Source organism: Botryllus schlosseri, chromosome 8, assembly GCF_051294905.1.
Source record: "Botryllus schlosseri isolate E-star chromosome 8, Bs_hap1, whole genome shotgun sequence".
NCBI lineage: Eukaryota > Metazoa > Chordata > Ascidiacea > Stolidobranchia > Styelidae > Botryllus > Botryllus schlosseri.
The window spans coordinates 8,827,310-8,841,266 of record NC_137243.1 but is presented as its reverse complement, the minus strand read 5'-3'; the positions used below and the strand labels follow the sequence as shown (position 1 = coordinate 8,841,266).

The 13,957-nt window shown below is 40.2% G+C and overlaps 1 protein-coding gene across 4 annotated transcripts in view; it reads left to right on the top strand.

Annotated features, from left to right (window-relative positions):
• Window positions 1-13,957, top strand: part of LOC145445594 (uncharacterized) — an 82,356-nt gene that overhangs the window by 54,745 nt on the left and 13,654 nt on the right. For 3 of the 4 annotated variants that reach the window (XM_080323787.1, XM_080323786.1, XM_080323784.1), the window contains 20 exons: window positions 1,541-1,637; window positions 4,809-4,891; window positions 4,997-5,170; window positions 5,840-6,016; window positions 6,076-6,252; window positions 7,003-7,176; window positions 7,239-7,324; window positions 7,763-7,853; window positions 7,930-8,118; window positions 8,254-8,347; window positions 8,629-8,768; window positions 8,868-8,981; window positions 9,041-9,221; window positions 9,533-9,705; window positions 10,551-10,657; window positions 10,714-10,892; window positions 11,262-11,432; window positions 11,810-11,958; window positions 12,016-12,185; window positions 13,300-13,429. In XM_080323787.1, the coding sequence (XP_080179913.1) occupies window positions 1,541-1,637; window positions 4,809-4,891; window positions 4,997-5,170; window positions 5,840-6,016; window positions 6,076-6,252; window positions 7,003-7,176; window positions 7,239-7,324; window positions 7,763-7,853; window positions 7,930-8,118; window positions 8,254-8,347; window positions 8,629-8,768; window positions 8,868-8,981; window positions 9,041-9,221; window positions 9,533-9,705; window positions 10,551-10,657; window positions 10,714-10,892; window positions 11,262-11,432; window positions 11,810-11,958; window positions 12,016-12,185; window positions 13,300-13,429 (2,856 nt within the window). The remainder of the gene's footprint in view (window positions 1-1,540; window positions 1,638-4,808; window positions 4,892-4,996; window positions 5,171-5,839; window positions 6,017-6,075; window positions 6,253-7,002; window positions 7,177-7,238; window positions 7,325-7,762; window positions 7,854-7,929; window positions 8,119-8,253; window positions 8,348-8,628; window positions 8,769-8,867; window positions 8,982-9,040; window positions 9,222-9,532; window positions 9,706-10,550; window positions 10,658-10,713; window positions 10,893-11,261; window positions 11,433-11,809; window positions 11,959-12,015; window positions 12,186-13,299; window positions 13,430-13,957) is intronic. The other variant, XM_080323785.1, reaches the window with a different exon arrangement.

Genomic DNA, 13,957 nt, shown 5'->3' with positions numbered 1-13,957 from the left:
CGTAAATACTAGCAGTGTGATTGTCTATATCACGACGATTAGATATATTTTCGAAAATTTCAGCTCTTCGTAGTGTCAATGGTTATTTTGCGTAAGTCGCGATGATGCATCTTTCCATTGCAAAAGTGACCACCTCTGCTTAGCCACTAAAAGAGTGCGACGTCTTAACCCAATCCACTTTTTGAAAGTAATTACTTGAGTACTTTTCAAACGGTGTTTTCTACTTTCATATGAAGTAATTTTGACGTGTCTTGGAAATCGTGTTTGCTACTTAACTACCATTGCTGACTACCTCTGCAATTATATGTTGGGCAAGTCTAGATCAAGTTGTTTTCATTTTTGAGTTATAAGAATTTATTTTCTTCATATTGCTAGTTGTGAGTGAGAGAGAGAGAGAGAGAATTTTTATTCATCATTGCAAAATAAAAAAAAAGGCAACGGAATAGCATAAACTTCAGAAACACGGACACATGCAAAAGAATGGTTACAGTGGCAATTTCAAACCAAATGAGATGTGTGTGTACGAATACGATATACAATTCATAGAATTGGCCACTATGTCTTACAATTGCAAGATGAAGCTGCAGCGAAGTGATCTGTTGATCATCGAGTCTACTGCAGCTGATTGAAGTAGATTGGCTATAAATTACATACATCGTACTGTAACAGTGAATTGTAAGGCTGACAGGATAAAGGTAAGAGCACATGTTAGGATAAACGGAGGAAAAGAATAGAAAGTGTACTAGTCTGAAACAAACAAGATATGTTGACCGGTACTGGTTCGCACTAAAAATACATTTTAGCTTTTGTATGAATCAATAAGGAAGGCACGATACATGGTTTTAAATACATATAAGTATTGCTCCTGATATGGTAAGGAATGGAGTTCCATATTAGAGGACCTTGATAGGCAATGGTTTTATGATGAGCCTTGGTAAATACAGATTCATAACAGAACCTCTTGTAAAATGAGAATGATGTTCCCTGATAGGTGTAAAGTAGCCTGAGAAAATGTCAGGTAGGGTGTTATTGTAGAACTTATGCATCAGAATACCGACTTAAAATCTATAAATATCATCAATTTAAGATTTTTAAATTATAATATAAAGGGTTAACGCGATCTCTACGACTGGCAAGGCATATTAGTTTGATGGCTTTATTTTGCAGACTCCTAACTCGATCCAAATGTTTCTCCCGTGTGGATCCCCAGAGAATGATACCATAAGTTAGATGAGAGTGAAATAGGGTATGATAAATCATTATTCGTGTTGTCTGTGGTAAAATAAAACGTGACTTTCGAATGTTACCTATGGTTTTAGATAGCTTGTTGCAAATAGAGGTTATATGTTCACCCCCTGTCAGATTGTTATCAATAACTATACCTAAATAATGTATGCTTTTCTGCTGAGTTGCTCACAAAGCATTAGAACTCAATATCCGCTCTTGTGTACTTATGCAAGATTACTAAGATAAGTACGTCTGCACTTTGTGAACATATATTCTGGCACTAGCAGTGTGACTAATGAATTTGACATTGCAGTTTGGATCTGTGTCATGTACCACTCAGCAGTGCCCGCCGCTACGCTGCAGATACAAAGAAAGACCTCCCGGGTCGTGTTGCCCGAGGTGCAGAAGAGGTAACGATGTCGCCATGATTTCGTATTGTGAAACGGCATGAAATTGACCAAGTGTTTCATGCTCTTTTTTTTACTGAGAGTGAATAACCATCAAGTGTCTCGCTGCATGATAGATTTTTAGGCAATGACTTTATGATTTTACCATTTTACCATGATTTTAGTCCGTCTATCGTATGATATGTTGTCGTGGGAAACCATTTACATTCTCGACATGTCACCCTCACTTGATACCGTGCCCTGTCAGATATTACTGGCCTGGTCTGATAACCGTCTTGTTAGAAATCATTGAAATGTCATTGACAGAACCTAGGATGTTACTACTGTCTGAAATGTGAGTTTAAGATGAAATTGTGGAACGTGTATTGGTAGTTGCTATTAACAGCTGTCTTCTAGTTGAAAAAATATATAATGCCCAGATAAAAACCAGAATGCCCGATCTATCTTATGGAATTTCGGAGTTTTGATCATATGCACTTTATTTAAAGTTGGTCAAGAACTTAGTTTCTTACCATCTATAATTTTTTTGACCTATTTTGATACATTGTGACATTGCATTGAGCTGGGACTAATATCACACTTGTTTTGTGTCGATGTCAGACTGGTGGTTAATTGCCATTGTAATCGTTTGCTCGTTCCACGTCGCTAATTAACACCATCGTGTGTCGTATACCTCAATTTTGCATGTATCAATAACAACGTATAGGTTTGGAGTCGGAAGACACACGCCGGCCGCAAGTGGTAACTTTGCATGCGGAGACTAATCGCACTTTCCCAAAAGAAGAGCCACTGTATGATTATAGTACTGACCACGGGATCGCGACCGACAATTACCCGTCTAATACAAAGCATGAGCAAGATCTGGAATATGATTACGTTGATGCTTTGATCACGGACGATTATGAATATGAAAATTACGATGAAGACGGTTATTATGATGCCTACAATGACACTTACGGTGACGATGTAGGTCCCAATAATGAAATGGAACTCGATCGGTATCAAGACCTGTTAAAATCCATCGATGAGTTGGAGAAAAATTTACAGCAAAACGCTGTCGCGTCTGATTTCGATGCGAATGAGTTGTTGGATGATTTTGATGTATCTTTTAATTTCGATGACACAAACATTGCCAGCAGCTTACAAAATGTATCAGTATCCTCTGATTCTGATGATAGTTACGAATACTACAGCGATGATTCGTTGTTAGATTTCGATTACAATGATAAGTCGTTTTTGTTTGAAGATATTTTCAGTGATAATAAGGATGATGTTGTGGTACCAGATATTCAAACTTTTTCAGACATTCGCGATTATACCGAGATGAGCGTCACTCACGGTAAAACCAGCTCAACTCCGAGCGAATATCAATTCGATTTTGATGACGTACTAGCCGACATGGTTGATGTTGATGATAAAAATTATCTGCAAGATATGCCGAGTTCAGGAAAAAACTCCAAATTCGACCCTGATATATTGTCAGACTTTTCCGAAACTACCAGCGCTACGATTACCAACAGCCTTGAAACAAGCACTGCCAATACAGATAGTCACAAGAGATTCATAAAACCCATCCACCTCTCGAAGTCAGTTGAAAAAGAAAGTGAAATATCAAATTTAGACCAAAGTATGAATGGAATAAATAACCGAAACGTGGAGATTGTCCCGGATTTGGTCGATGTCCACAATAAAGTGACCGAGATTGATAATATTGTGACACCACGTAAAGTACTGGAAGGTGATAAGGAAGATGATCTCCTGCTCCCCGTTAAAACGGAGACAATCTATCCAGACGAGTATTTTTATGACGAGGACTATGAGTCGAGTAATGAGTACGAAAACGTATAAAAATCTGATCCAAATAGCTGTTAATGGAATAATAGTCACTTGGGTACAACACTACGGCTTTTCTCCGAAAGTCAAGTTATTTTCGGTGACTGTCTGAGTTTTATCTTCATTCCAATTGTTGTGGGTTGACGACATGTATCACAGCTTGTTTTGTAATTATTTTCCATCCAATTTATTCAGCCGCATGAATTAGTAGACTTGGGGTTAGTGCATTTGTTAATATATTTCATAGAAATGACTGCAATTATACCGTATCCGTTCCAAACATGACATATTTTACTAATTTTGTGCATTACAATTGTTTACTAACTCGCTATTTGATCAAAATTACACTAGAAAACGTTAGGGACAATCACAACTACTATTTATTAACACCAGAATGACTTGTTTCCTGTTTGCTCTCTCTGATTCGAGTTGCTTTTGTGATCAATTTGTGGTTTTCCTGCTTATTTATTTCCTGTCGCCGCATGTATTGTTGATATCAGAGCAATATATCGATGCAACACGCAGCTCTACTATGTTTGTCGTTGAGACAGGAATCGAACTAACATATTCAGTAGTGGGTAGTGAAAATCCCCACCAAGGGGTGCAGATGAGTGACTGTATTATATGTACTTCCAGTGTTATCCTATCACAATGCAGCATGATGAAGCATGAATCTATTTGACTGATAAGGTGTCTTGAGCGATACCTGCATGTGCACCATACAATTTTAGGCTTTGCATGCTTGTTAAATCCCACTCCCAAATATGATTTTTCGTAAATTGATCAATGGAAGTGGCTGGTGGTCCTCATTTCTTTTGACTTCTGTTTTGTTCAAATCTATTGAATGTCGTTGATTGTTTCAAATGCAGCTTTCCAATCTTTCACGACAAGCGGTAAAATGTGTATCCATATCATTAGGCTGCTGACCTGCTGACCTTTCCTTCTATTTCAGAATAGCATCAGACAATCAATAGTTGATTTTATGCGAGTTAACTCTCCGTTGCATGTCTATACTCTTGAAATATCAAACCGCGAAGGATGATTCCTACTGTCAATGAAATTTATACTTAACTCGAAAGCTACCTTTGCAATTCCGATCTTTTAATCAAGATCGTTATTGCACGGAAATATTGAAGCCCTCTTTCCTGAATATTCCTATCAAAATTTGTGTGGATAGTGTGGAGAAGGTTTTCAATGGTCTTGGTATCTTCAAAACTCTTCCCTACTGAGCGATTGTCACTTGCAGCCTATGCAGAGTTCTTTTGTGGCCTAGATTATGCTCTTCTGCTCATCTCTGCATGCTACCTTTGCGACGGTGCTATTTCCAACATTTTCTTTCAGGATGCGAATACGAAGGAACGTTTTACAATAACGGAGTGACATTCAGCTCACAAAGTGATCCATGTCTTGAATGCTCTTGCCAGGTACAGTATTTATTGTTCCGATATATTACATTTGTTTGAGGCAAATCTATTCGAGAATGGTAAAGAATGGATTCTGTTTGGCGTAAATCAGTGACTTGTATTCAGAGTGGGCATGCTAGGTGTCGGAGGATGGGTTGTCCGCGTGTTGCGTGTTCCAGACCTGTGGTGTTGGATGGCGAATGCTGCCCACGTTGCTTGTCTTGCCGAAAAGGTGCGATGATATACAGTGAGGGCCAGACGTGGACTAGTTCAGACCGGTGCAAGACGTGTGTATGCACGGTGAGTTTTTAGGGTTAGTTTTGCGCTTATTCCACTTTTTTTGGGCTTGTCAGCTTTTTCAATGATTGGAAAATTGTGTCATGTTTCGATTTTGCAAGATTGTGATTCTATATATATATCACCATGTTGCAATTTCTTTATGATAGCATTACTTTCATCCTATCTTCGACATTTCGTGTAGTTCTATATGACGAAAATGTTTAAGCAATTTATCATGTAAACCAAAAGTATGTACAAGCATTAGGTTCTGGGATTATAGTAGTATTTTACACAATACCTTACACGTAATAAGGAATGATCAGACATGCAAAGACTTTCAGTAAGGCTTAAAAAGCCCAAAAGATATTATAGAAATAGAAAGACTTCAGATTACTGAAATTCTGAAAGCTTAATCTCATCGTGTTCATAGGCAAAGCCAGGAGAAATTTGCCAATGATGTCATGAAACGGATCCATTGTGACATATTGGCAATGGCCTTATTTTATTAATTTAATTTCTAATTTTTGTAAGATGATGTGTGTTCTTTATGTTATTAGTTCTTTTTTTATGTAATTTGTATGTTTTTGTAAGTTTTGCGGGTAACGACTTTTGCAGTAAGATGCTCCTGGACTGGGGAGCTCGACTTTGACGACTCCGTTATATCAAGCTTCAAGCACTATTTTTTGGCAGAAAGGGGTGTCAAGCTGTAGGAACATTATCCCATGCAGGGACCAGTGCACACACGGACTTACGAGACCAGGCCAGTGCTGCCCCGATTGTACCCGGTGTGCTTACCACGGTAAAATTTTCCGTCACTCGACCACGTTCACCGATCCAGACGATCCGTGCAAAACATGCTCTTGTCAGGTAAAGGAAAAACTTCCTAGTCTTCCGCACCTAAATAACAAACACGTATGTTTTCCAAGCAAGGTGAGGTTACATGCGCAACTGTTCGCTGTCCTGCCATTCGCTGTACTGCAGTCGAGGTGCCGGCTGGCGAATGTTGCCAGCGATGCAAATCGTGCGTATACGAGGGGCATTTGAAACAGCACGGTTCGTCATGGAGAATTCCACAGGACCCTTGCACCACGTGTACGTGCCAGGTGGGATGTTTACAATGCCTTGAGACTAAGACTACTAATTGGTATTTAACAACGAAAACAAACTGGCGTAGGTATGTTCGGCGATATTCGAAATTTGACTGAAAATGCTGCTTTAACCAGCATCAAGTCGGAACAAACAAAACAAGGCATGCACTTATCCTTTCAGCAGAACAGTAAATTTTGAAAAGAATCATGTATAAGCCAGTGTTTATCATCCTTTTTGGAATGGTACACCCTCTTAAAGTTTACTCAAAACTCACATACCTCAGTCCACGCACGAATCTGTAGTAAACTTGATCAGAATGACCAAGGTTCAAGGTGTGGAAAATATGTAGCCTGTATGTATGCAAAATACAATATTCCATCTTTCATTTGAAGCAAGCTTTAGTATTGAATTTTTTAAACCAGTTGTGCGAAGAGAGGCAGCAGTGTTTTTTCGAGTGCTCACATGATAAGCACATTAACATCCTTAACAGAATTGTTTTTAATGAAATTTTACTGTTCGTGGGTATGCGAAGAAGGATAGAAATCACTTTTCGGCTGCGATTTTTGGTATTCAGTAATGTTGAGAAGCATTACGCCAAATTCATATATATATAATTTTTATATCTTTTTAAACTACAACCAAATCTTATAGTAGTTGAAGGCATGTGAACAAGGATTAAAGTCACTTTCAAATTCTTCGAACCTTTACCAAATCTGACCGTAGTTCACTGGTTAAGTAACCCAAACTGTCGATTATCCTTTCAGGAAGGCACCATAGAATGTGAAGACGACCGGTGCTCAACTGCCCAATGCCGCAACCCAAGCACGCCGGAAGGCTCTTGCTGCCCGGTCTGCGACGGTTGCTTCTACCGTGGCAGGACCTACGAAAATCAGGATAGGATACTCGCGAGTGATCCATGCCTCAAGTGCACGTGCGAGGTCGTATTTTTGAAATGTTTAGATTTTGTTCCGGGCTTTATCCGCGGGGTTGCCTTTTTCAGAACGGGGACGTGAGATGTCTTAGGAGGACGTGCCGTGATACATCATGTGATAATCCCACTAAAAAGTCAGGAGCGTGTTGCTACAGGTATCAAACGTAACATGCGAAATTGTTTTCATCCAATATAACTATTATCGATTATTGATCAATAAATTGGTTGTATGGTCTTCGTATGATAATAATATTCAATTTTTTCAAACGACAAATCCATTCTGAATTTGGATTTTGTGAGAGCAGTTTGCACTTTTATGCAGAGGGGGTTAGTGACGAAGTACTTCTACTATTATCATATTACTCAAGTACTGCTTGCGCTCTGAGTAGGGATGACTTAAGATTAGTTCCACAAAATTAGGCCTAGAGTAGTTAGTCTTTTCATAGTTGAGAATAACTTCTTTTATTTGTACTTGAGTACCGGCGATGACAAATTCAACCACTTTATCGTCTCGAATGCCTGTCTGGATCCAGACTCTACATAATACCCTGCGTTACAGCCTTACTTTACCTGACTCGTAACAATCTATTCAGTTGCGAAAGCTGTGCTTACGACGGGCAAACGTACGAAGAAGACGCTACGTTTCAGGCGCCGAGAAATCCCTGCTTGAATTGCACTTGCAAAGTATGCCATATCGATTTTTACATTTTCTTTGATTGTTCAAACTACAATAACTAATGTTGATCTTGCGCTGTTTCAGGCAGGCGAGGTTAACTGCCAGAGATTGGATTTATCGTGCCGGCGTTCTTTGCCGTGTAGCCATCCAGGACGCACTAGAAGCCAGTGCTGTCCGTTTTGTGACTCGTGCGAATTTGAAAGGAGGAATTATCAGAACGGCGATGAATTTTATCCGAACCCCTCCAATAAATGTGTGAAGTGCACTTGCACGGTGAGACTGTGGCTTGAATTAAGTTGAATGGTTGTATCAATGTTCTTTTGACTGCCGATTTATAATACTTTTAGAATTGTTGGAAAATTATTCAGGCTTACACTCATATCAATGGCAAGTATTTGTTGTATTCAGAATGGGAACGTCCATTGTGGAACGGAAAACTGTACTGGCATATCGTGCCCCAACCCGCGACGTGTTGCAGGCGAATGCTGCCCTGTTTGTGCCGGTTCGTTTATTCTCTTCCGACTGTATACTAATTGTTGTGTTGTATGTATCCATAAGGTGTCTATTTTAGTTTGATTTTCGCATTTAAATATGTCACATTTATATTATTTGCAGTGTATTTTCGACTTTTATTGAATAAAAGCCTAGAAAAGCTCCTCCCTGAAAATAGGTTTACCTCAAGAAGTTGCTACTCGAAAACAATTTACCGTGATGATCATACCTATCTTCATTCATGATATCTTTTGTGTAAACGCCAAATCCTAATCTGCGCTTTTCTCGTAGAATGTCGACAGGGGGGAAGAACATATTCAAACGGAGAAACATGGAAATCCGACTCGTGCACCGAATGCGAATGTTCGTCTGGCCGCGTTGAATGCAGATCGGTCTCCTGTCCTGCGATGCTGTGCGACCACCCCGCCAAAGTAATATTCGCGTCAAAATAAAATTTCCAAAATTTTTTGAACTATTTTATTGATACATTCCAAAATTTGAAAATTGAAAATTAATTTTGACTTTGGCAGGCTCCAGGTGCATGCTGTCCGCAGTGTGCAAACTGTTTGTACGAAAGCCGTGTCTACGCCAACGGCAGGGAATTCGCCAGCTTGTCTGATCGATGTTCAGTTTGTACCTGCGCGGTATGTGTGATTGCTCAAGAATCGTAAGAAAATATTCGGCAAAGTTTTTTTTCACGCAGGCTGGAACAGTTACATGCGTCCGACGTAGGTGTCCCGCGGCGGACTGTACCAGTCCGCAGTCTGTCCCTGGACAATGCTGTCCCACTTGTCCGACCGATTGCGACCATCTGGGACATACCATTCTTGATGGGAACACGATAGTTGATCCGACGGATGAATGTGGAGAATGCACTTGCTCAGGTAAAAACGATGCATGTAATAATAATAATGAAATGTATATTTCGATTCTTCATTTTCAATCATCTCTACATCTAAAACCATTGCCAGTGCTTCATCTGCAATTCTGTAATCTAACCTTTTCGTGTTTTGTATAGGAATAGCAATTTGATTCTATTACTGAAATTTTAAAAGTATTCTTCGATCTTGACATTTTCCTTAGGGACAGGTTGTTCCCCGGATTTTATCGCATTTCTGACGTTTGTTTTTTTCTGATATCCAAAATTCATCAGTTTCAACTTCTTTTCAACAAAATTTCATGCTTATCTTTTCAGGTGGAAACGTGACTTGCGAGGCACGCGTCTGTCCTACTGTAGCTGCTTGCACAGATCCGTCAAGTGGTAAATGCTGTCGGGACCAATGCACCGATTGTATGTTTGAAGGGCAGCTAATCCGAAATGGACAGACGAAGAAATTTGCAGATTCTTGCAGGAAGTGCACGTGCACGGTATGCCCAATACATTCGTCGGTACTGGCTAGTGACGGGTCCCCTGGGTCTTATTTATGTTCGCGCAAATTCAGTCAGCACTCATAACTACTGTATCCGATTCTTGAATTACTGAAGGGTATTTGGCCATGGATATCGTTGATTACACAGAGTGGTCAATAACGGAGTACTCCTACTTTTTCGAATTACCCAATTAGGTTTTACCTCACATCACTACTCTCTGAATTGGTTATGATTTTAGACAACTTCTACTTCTGCGTCACTGTTTTCAATTTTTCTGGCAAAACTGGGCCTGGAATACTTACTGTTTTACTTACTTGGAAATCATTAGTTGTACTTGAGTAGAGCTTTTTTTGTTGGTCGTTATACTTGAGTACTAAGGTTGGCTACTGTTGTGACAGTTCGTATAGGCTACTCCTTATTGTGCTATACAAGTGACTCCAAGCGTGGGCGATTTTGAGAAACACGGGGGCGAAAATACCAAAGGGGCGATAGGGGGCGAAAATGTTAGAACGTCCAGTGAGATATATTTGATTACCACTATCAAAAAACACACGTGAGGGCGACTTTTTCCGCATGACGCAAAGAAAAAGTCAACCTAACGGAAAGTAGACACGGAAGCCAGTTTTTCGAGCAACTACCACCTCCGAAAATTGGCCTTTTTTTAGTAAATTCACCAGCGATCAAGTGAATAAATTTCCTGGTTATATGTCCTCTTTCGGACCCTTAAATATGAGGGGGTGAAAATTTGTGTCAAGATGTATAAGGGGTCGATAACTCGTCAAAACAAGTTTTGGAACTACTGTGCTAATACTATTCAAATTTGTGTCGACCCCTGATTTTAGAATGGCAGCATGATGTGCAGTAGACAAAGGTGCCGCAACACTCGCCGATGTGACAATCCGGTGAAAGTTCCAGGAAAATGCTGTCCAGAATGTCCTAGACGACCAAGGTATCTAACCAATGGTTTTTCCAAGAATACCTATGTCCAAACGCAGTGCATTTTAGTAGAAGTAACAGGAGTTGCCGATATCGCGGGCTGGTTATCGCACACGGAGAACAAAGGACCGTCCAGTGCAAACTGTGTGATTGCAGCGATGGCCGTACGAACTGCAGGCCTGTAGTGTGTCCTACAACAAAATGCGATTCGCCCGTGAGGAACGGATGCTGTCTATCCTGCGACCATGGTGAGATTGATATAATTGGCAGGCGTGGTTGTCAAGAAGCTAATTTGAGGGAAAACACGGAATATCATTACTCCTTAAACCGGATCCATGATTCCAGTCATGGTAGTTAAGGCTCTCCTTCGGCCAGCCAAAAATTCTGATTCGAATTGAGGTGATGGGTGCTATTAGATCTGGTGGCATAGTAGAGTGTGCCTGTCTCTCTAAATCATTCCCAAAATCTGCGCATCTCGCGTAGTTAGGAGTCTTACCTGGTCAGACGTAAACAAACGCGTTAATGTTGTTTGAGTTCATTTAGAATTTAAAAATGGAATTCTTTGGTGTGGTAATGAAAGTTTCGGACGTCGGTATTGTGACCTCATCGAAATACAGGTTGTCAAGTGGACGGTGTCACGTACCAAGACGGAGACAGGATTACCAGCGGCCAAAGCGATTGCGATCACTGCCAATGTCAGTCGGGCAGCGTCGTATGCAGAAGAAAGCCTTGCGATACTGCAACCTGCGAGAACCCGATATCTGACGGATGCTGTCCTGTTTGCGAAGGTAAATTTGTGTACGTTGAAAATTATTTGCTCGGTATCTAGTTGGAAGTGGCATCTAAGATTTAGGATTGTCTGGCTCTGCAAGTGCTGTGCCTCACACGAAGGTCCATGAAATTTCCATACTGTGGATACAGTATACCTTTACAAAATTATAGGGCTTTCAGACCTATAAATTGTTTTGACCTTTCTCTAACCAATAGTTTTTCTTAACATGGCTACTTTTATAAATTTTACCAAACCTCGAAATGATATTTTAGTAGTAATATGAAAATAATTCAGGTGTTGAATGTTACGTTGAAGAAAAGTAGTGGACTGTAACAATCAGTTCGCTATTGTTCGCATTTGATTCAAAATTTGTTGCATTTTCATTTATCGCAGGATGTGCCTACAAGGGTCGTGATTACGAAGATGGCATGAGATTTCCCGACACTGAAAATAACTGCGGCGATTGTACTTGCGACAAAGGAAACGTCCATTGTTCCGCGAAGCAATGCAACGTACCCTGCACTCATCCGCTCGACGCCGATGTAAGTCTGGGAATTTCCGTTTGTTTTGTAACACCGCATCAACTTTCGCGTTGTCAGGGGGAGTGCTGTCCGAGATGTGGTGGCGATTGTCTTTATAACGGGACAGTGTATCGTAACGCGGGTGGTATGTTCCAACTGGCGGATGACACTCATGCGTGTAAGATGTGCGTGTGTGAAGCTGGATCGATACGTTGCCAACAAAAGCCGTGCCACATCACCAATTGCAGGTGTGTAAGCGTAATGCGGAAAAACGCATACGTGTCCATTTTTATATTGAAATACATGCGCCAACCACTTTAAACTCGAAATTCAATCTAACCCCAGAATCAACAAGCCCATGACAATTTAACTTCGATCTATGAGCAGAGTTGTAACCAAGTCACAAGGTTCTGAGTCACAATTCAATTTCATTTTTATAGTTTTGACTCGAGTCCAGTCGAGTCATTTTCAATTGACCACCAACTCAATTCTGAGTCCAAGTCATTGTGTTGACTGTTCAGTTCCTAGTTAATGTCATGTGAAACTCACTTTTTGCAACTCTGCTTGGTAGTATCGAATGCTTCGCAATCACAATATACCAATTTTCGTCGTTTTTAACAGTTTCTGGTAGCATTTTCAAGTGCAGGTACTGATAGACGAAATAATAATCATGTGATACTGTAATACTATTCTTTAGAATAACACTGAAATGCCCGTCTTGGTAGACCCAGCATCGAGTTATATGACTTGGTCAAAGTCATACACAATGACTCGAGTACAAGTTGAGTCAATACACAAATTAAGTCGAGTCATTTTTCATTTTTAAGAAAATGACTCGAGTCAAGTTGCATCACCAGAAAATCGCGACTCGAGTCATTACAATCCTGGATATGAGGGTGACCGTTTAAACCTGGTTTAGCATGAATGTTAATCTGGCGTTTGATTGTTAAGGTAACATGGTAGGCCTAATTGTAATTTGTGAGTACTCTGTGGTCGGTATGAATCCAATTATGCATTTTACGGTCATCAGCTTGGTCCGTTTGGAGGTTCCAACTTTGGGATCACTCAAGTCACATTTTCCGAATGACTTGATTCATTCTTGGTATATGAGATATGTGGCCACCTCCAATTAACTGCCAAAAATATGTCACAGCCCGACTTTTCAAAGCTTTAGTCTACTACTTCCACTTGAATTGGTTCTAGCTTACATGTCTTGGAACTTGCTGCTTGTACTTGGAATTCAGAAAAAATTGCATACTTCTTGAGTAGCAACACCGTATACTTTGACCACCTGTGTTGGATCCAAACACTGACATGAAATTGGGTTCCGCATAACTGACGATCTGTCCTGTATCGTCACAGGAATCCTGTGGTGAATGAGTGCGGTTGTTCGGTATGTACGGCCGGTTGTCTTTACAACGGCGTGACTAGGAAGAACGGAGAGAAATTTTCCAGCAACGAAAGGGATAAGTGCGGGGAATGCGCCTGTGTCGTAAGTATGGGATACGTGATTAAAGAGGAAATTCCATGTGCACAGTTGCAGTACGGGCTTGGCAAAACCTTAGCTGATTATATGACAAGAGCATATAGTCAAGTATTTGAGTCCTGCCTATTTATGAAAGAATCACAATAATTATGAATTGAAAAGTTGAAATATTAATTTTTACAGTATTAGAAGAATGGTGCCAGCTGTACGTCATGCCAAACAACTTGGCTACATTTGTTGTTGGTAAATAGAGGCCTTCTTTTGCCACGAAGGTGTTTATTTTCCTAACTAGAAAGAGTAAAGTAGAAAGTAAAGTACGCCCCCATGTATAATACGCACCCCTAAAATAGCATGTAAATTCTGGGAAAAAGCCTGTACTCATGTATAGTACGCACCCTGCATTTCAGTACATGAATAGTTTCGATTTCGAATACGATGTCATTCTGTTTTGCGATGTCACTCTTGAACAATCATTACACAACGATCGCTAATCATTATACAATTAGCAGGTTTGTCTTTAAACGATAGTAGATA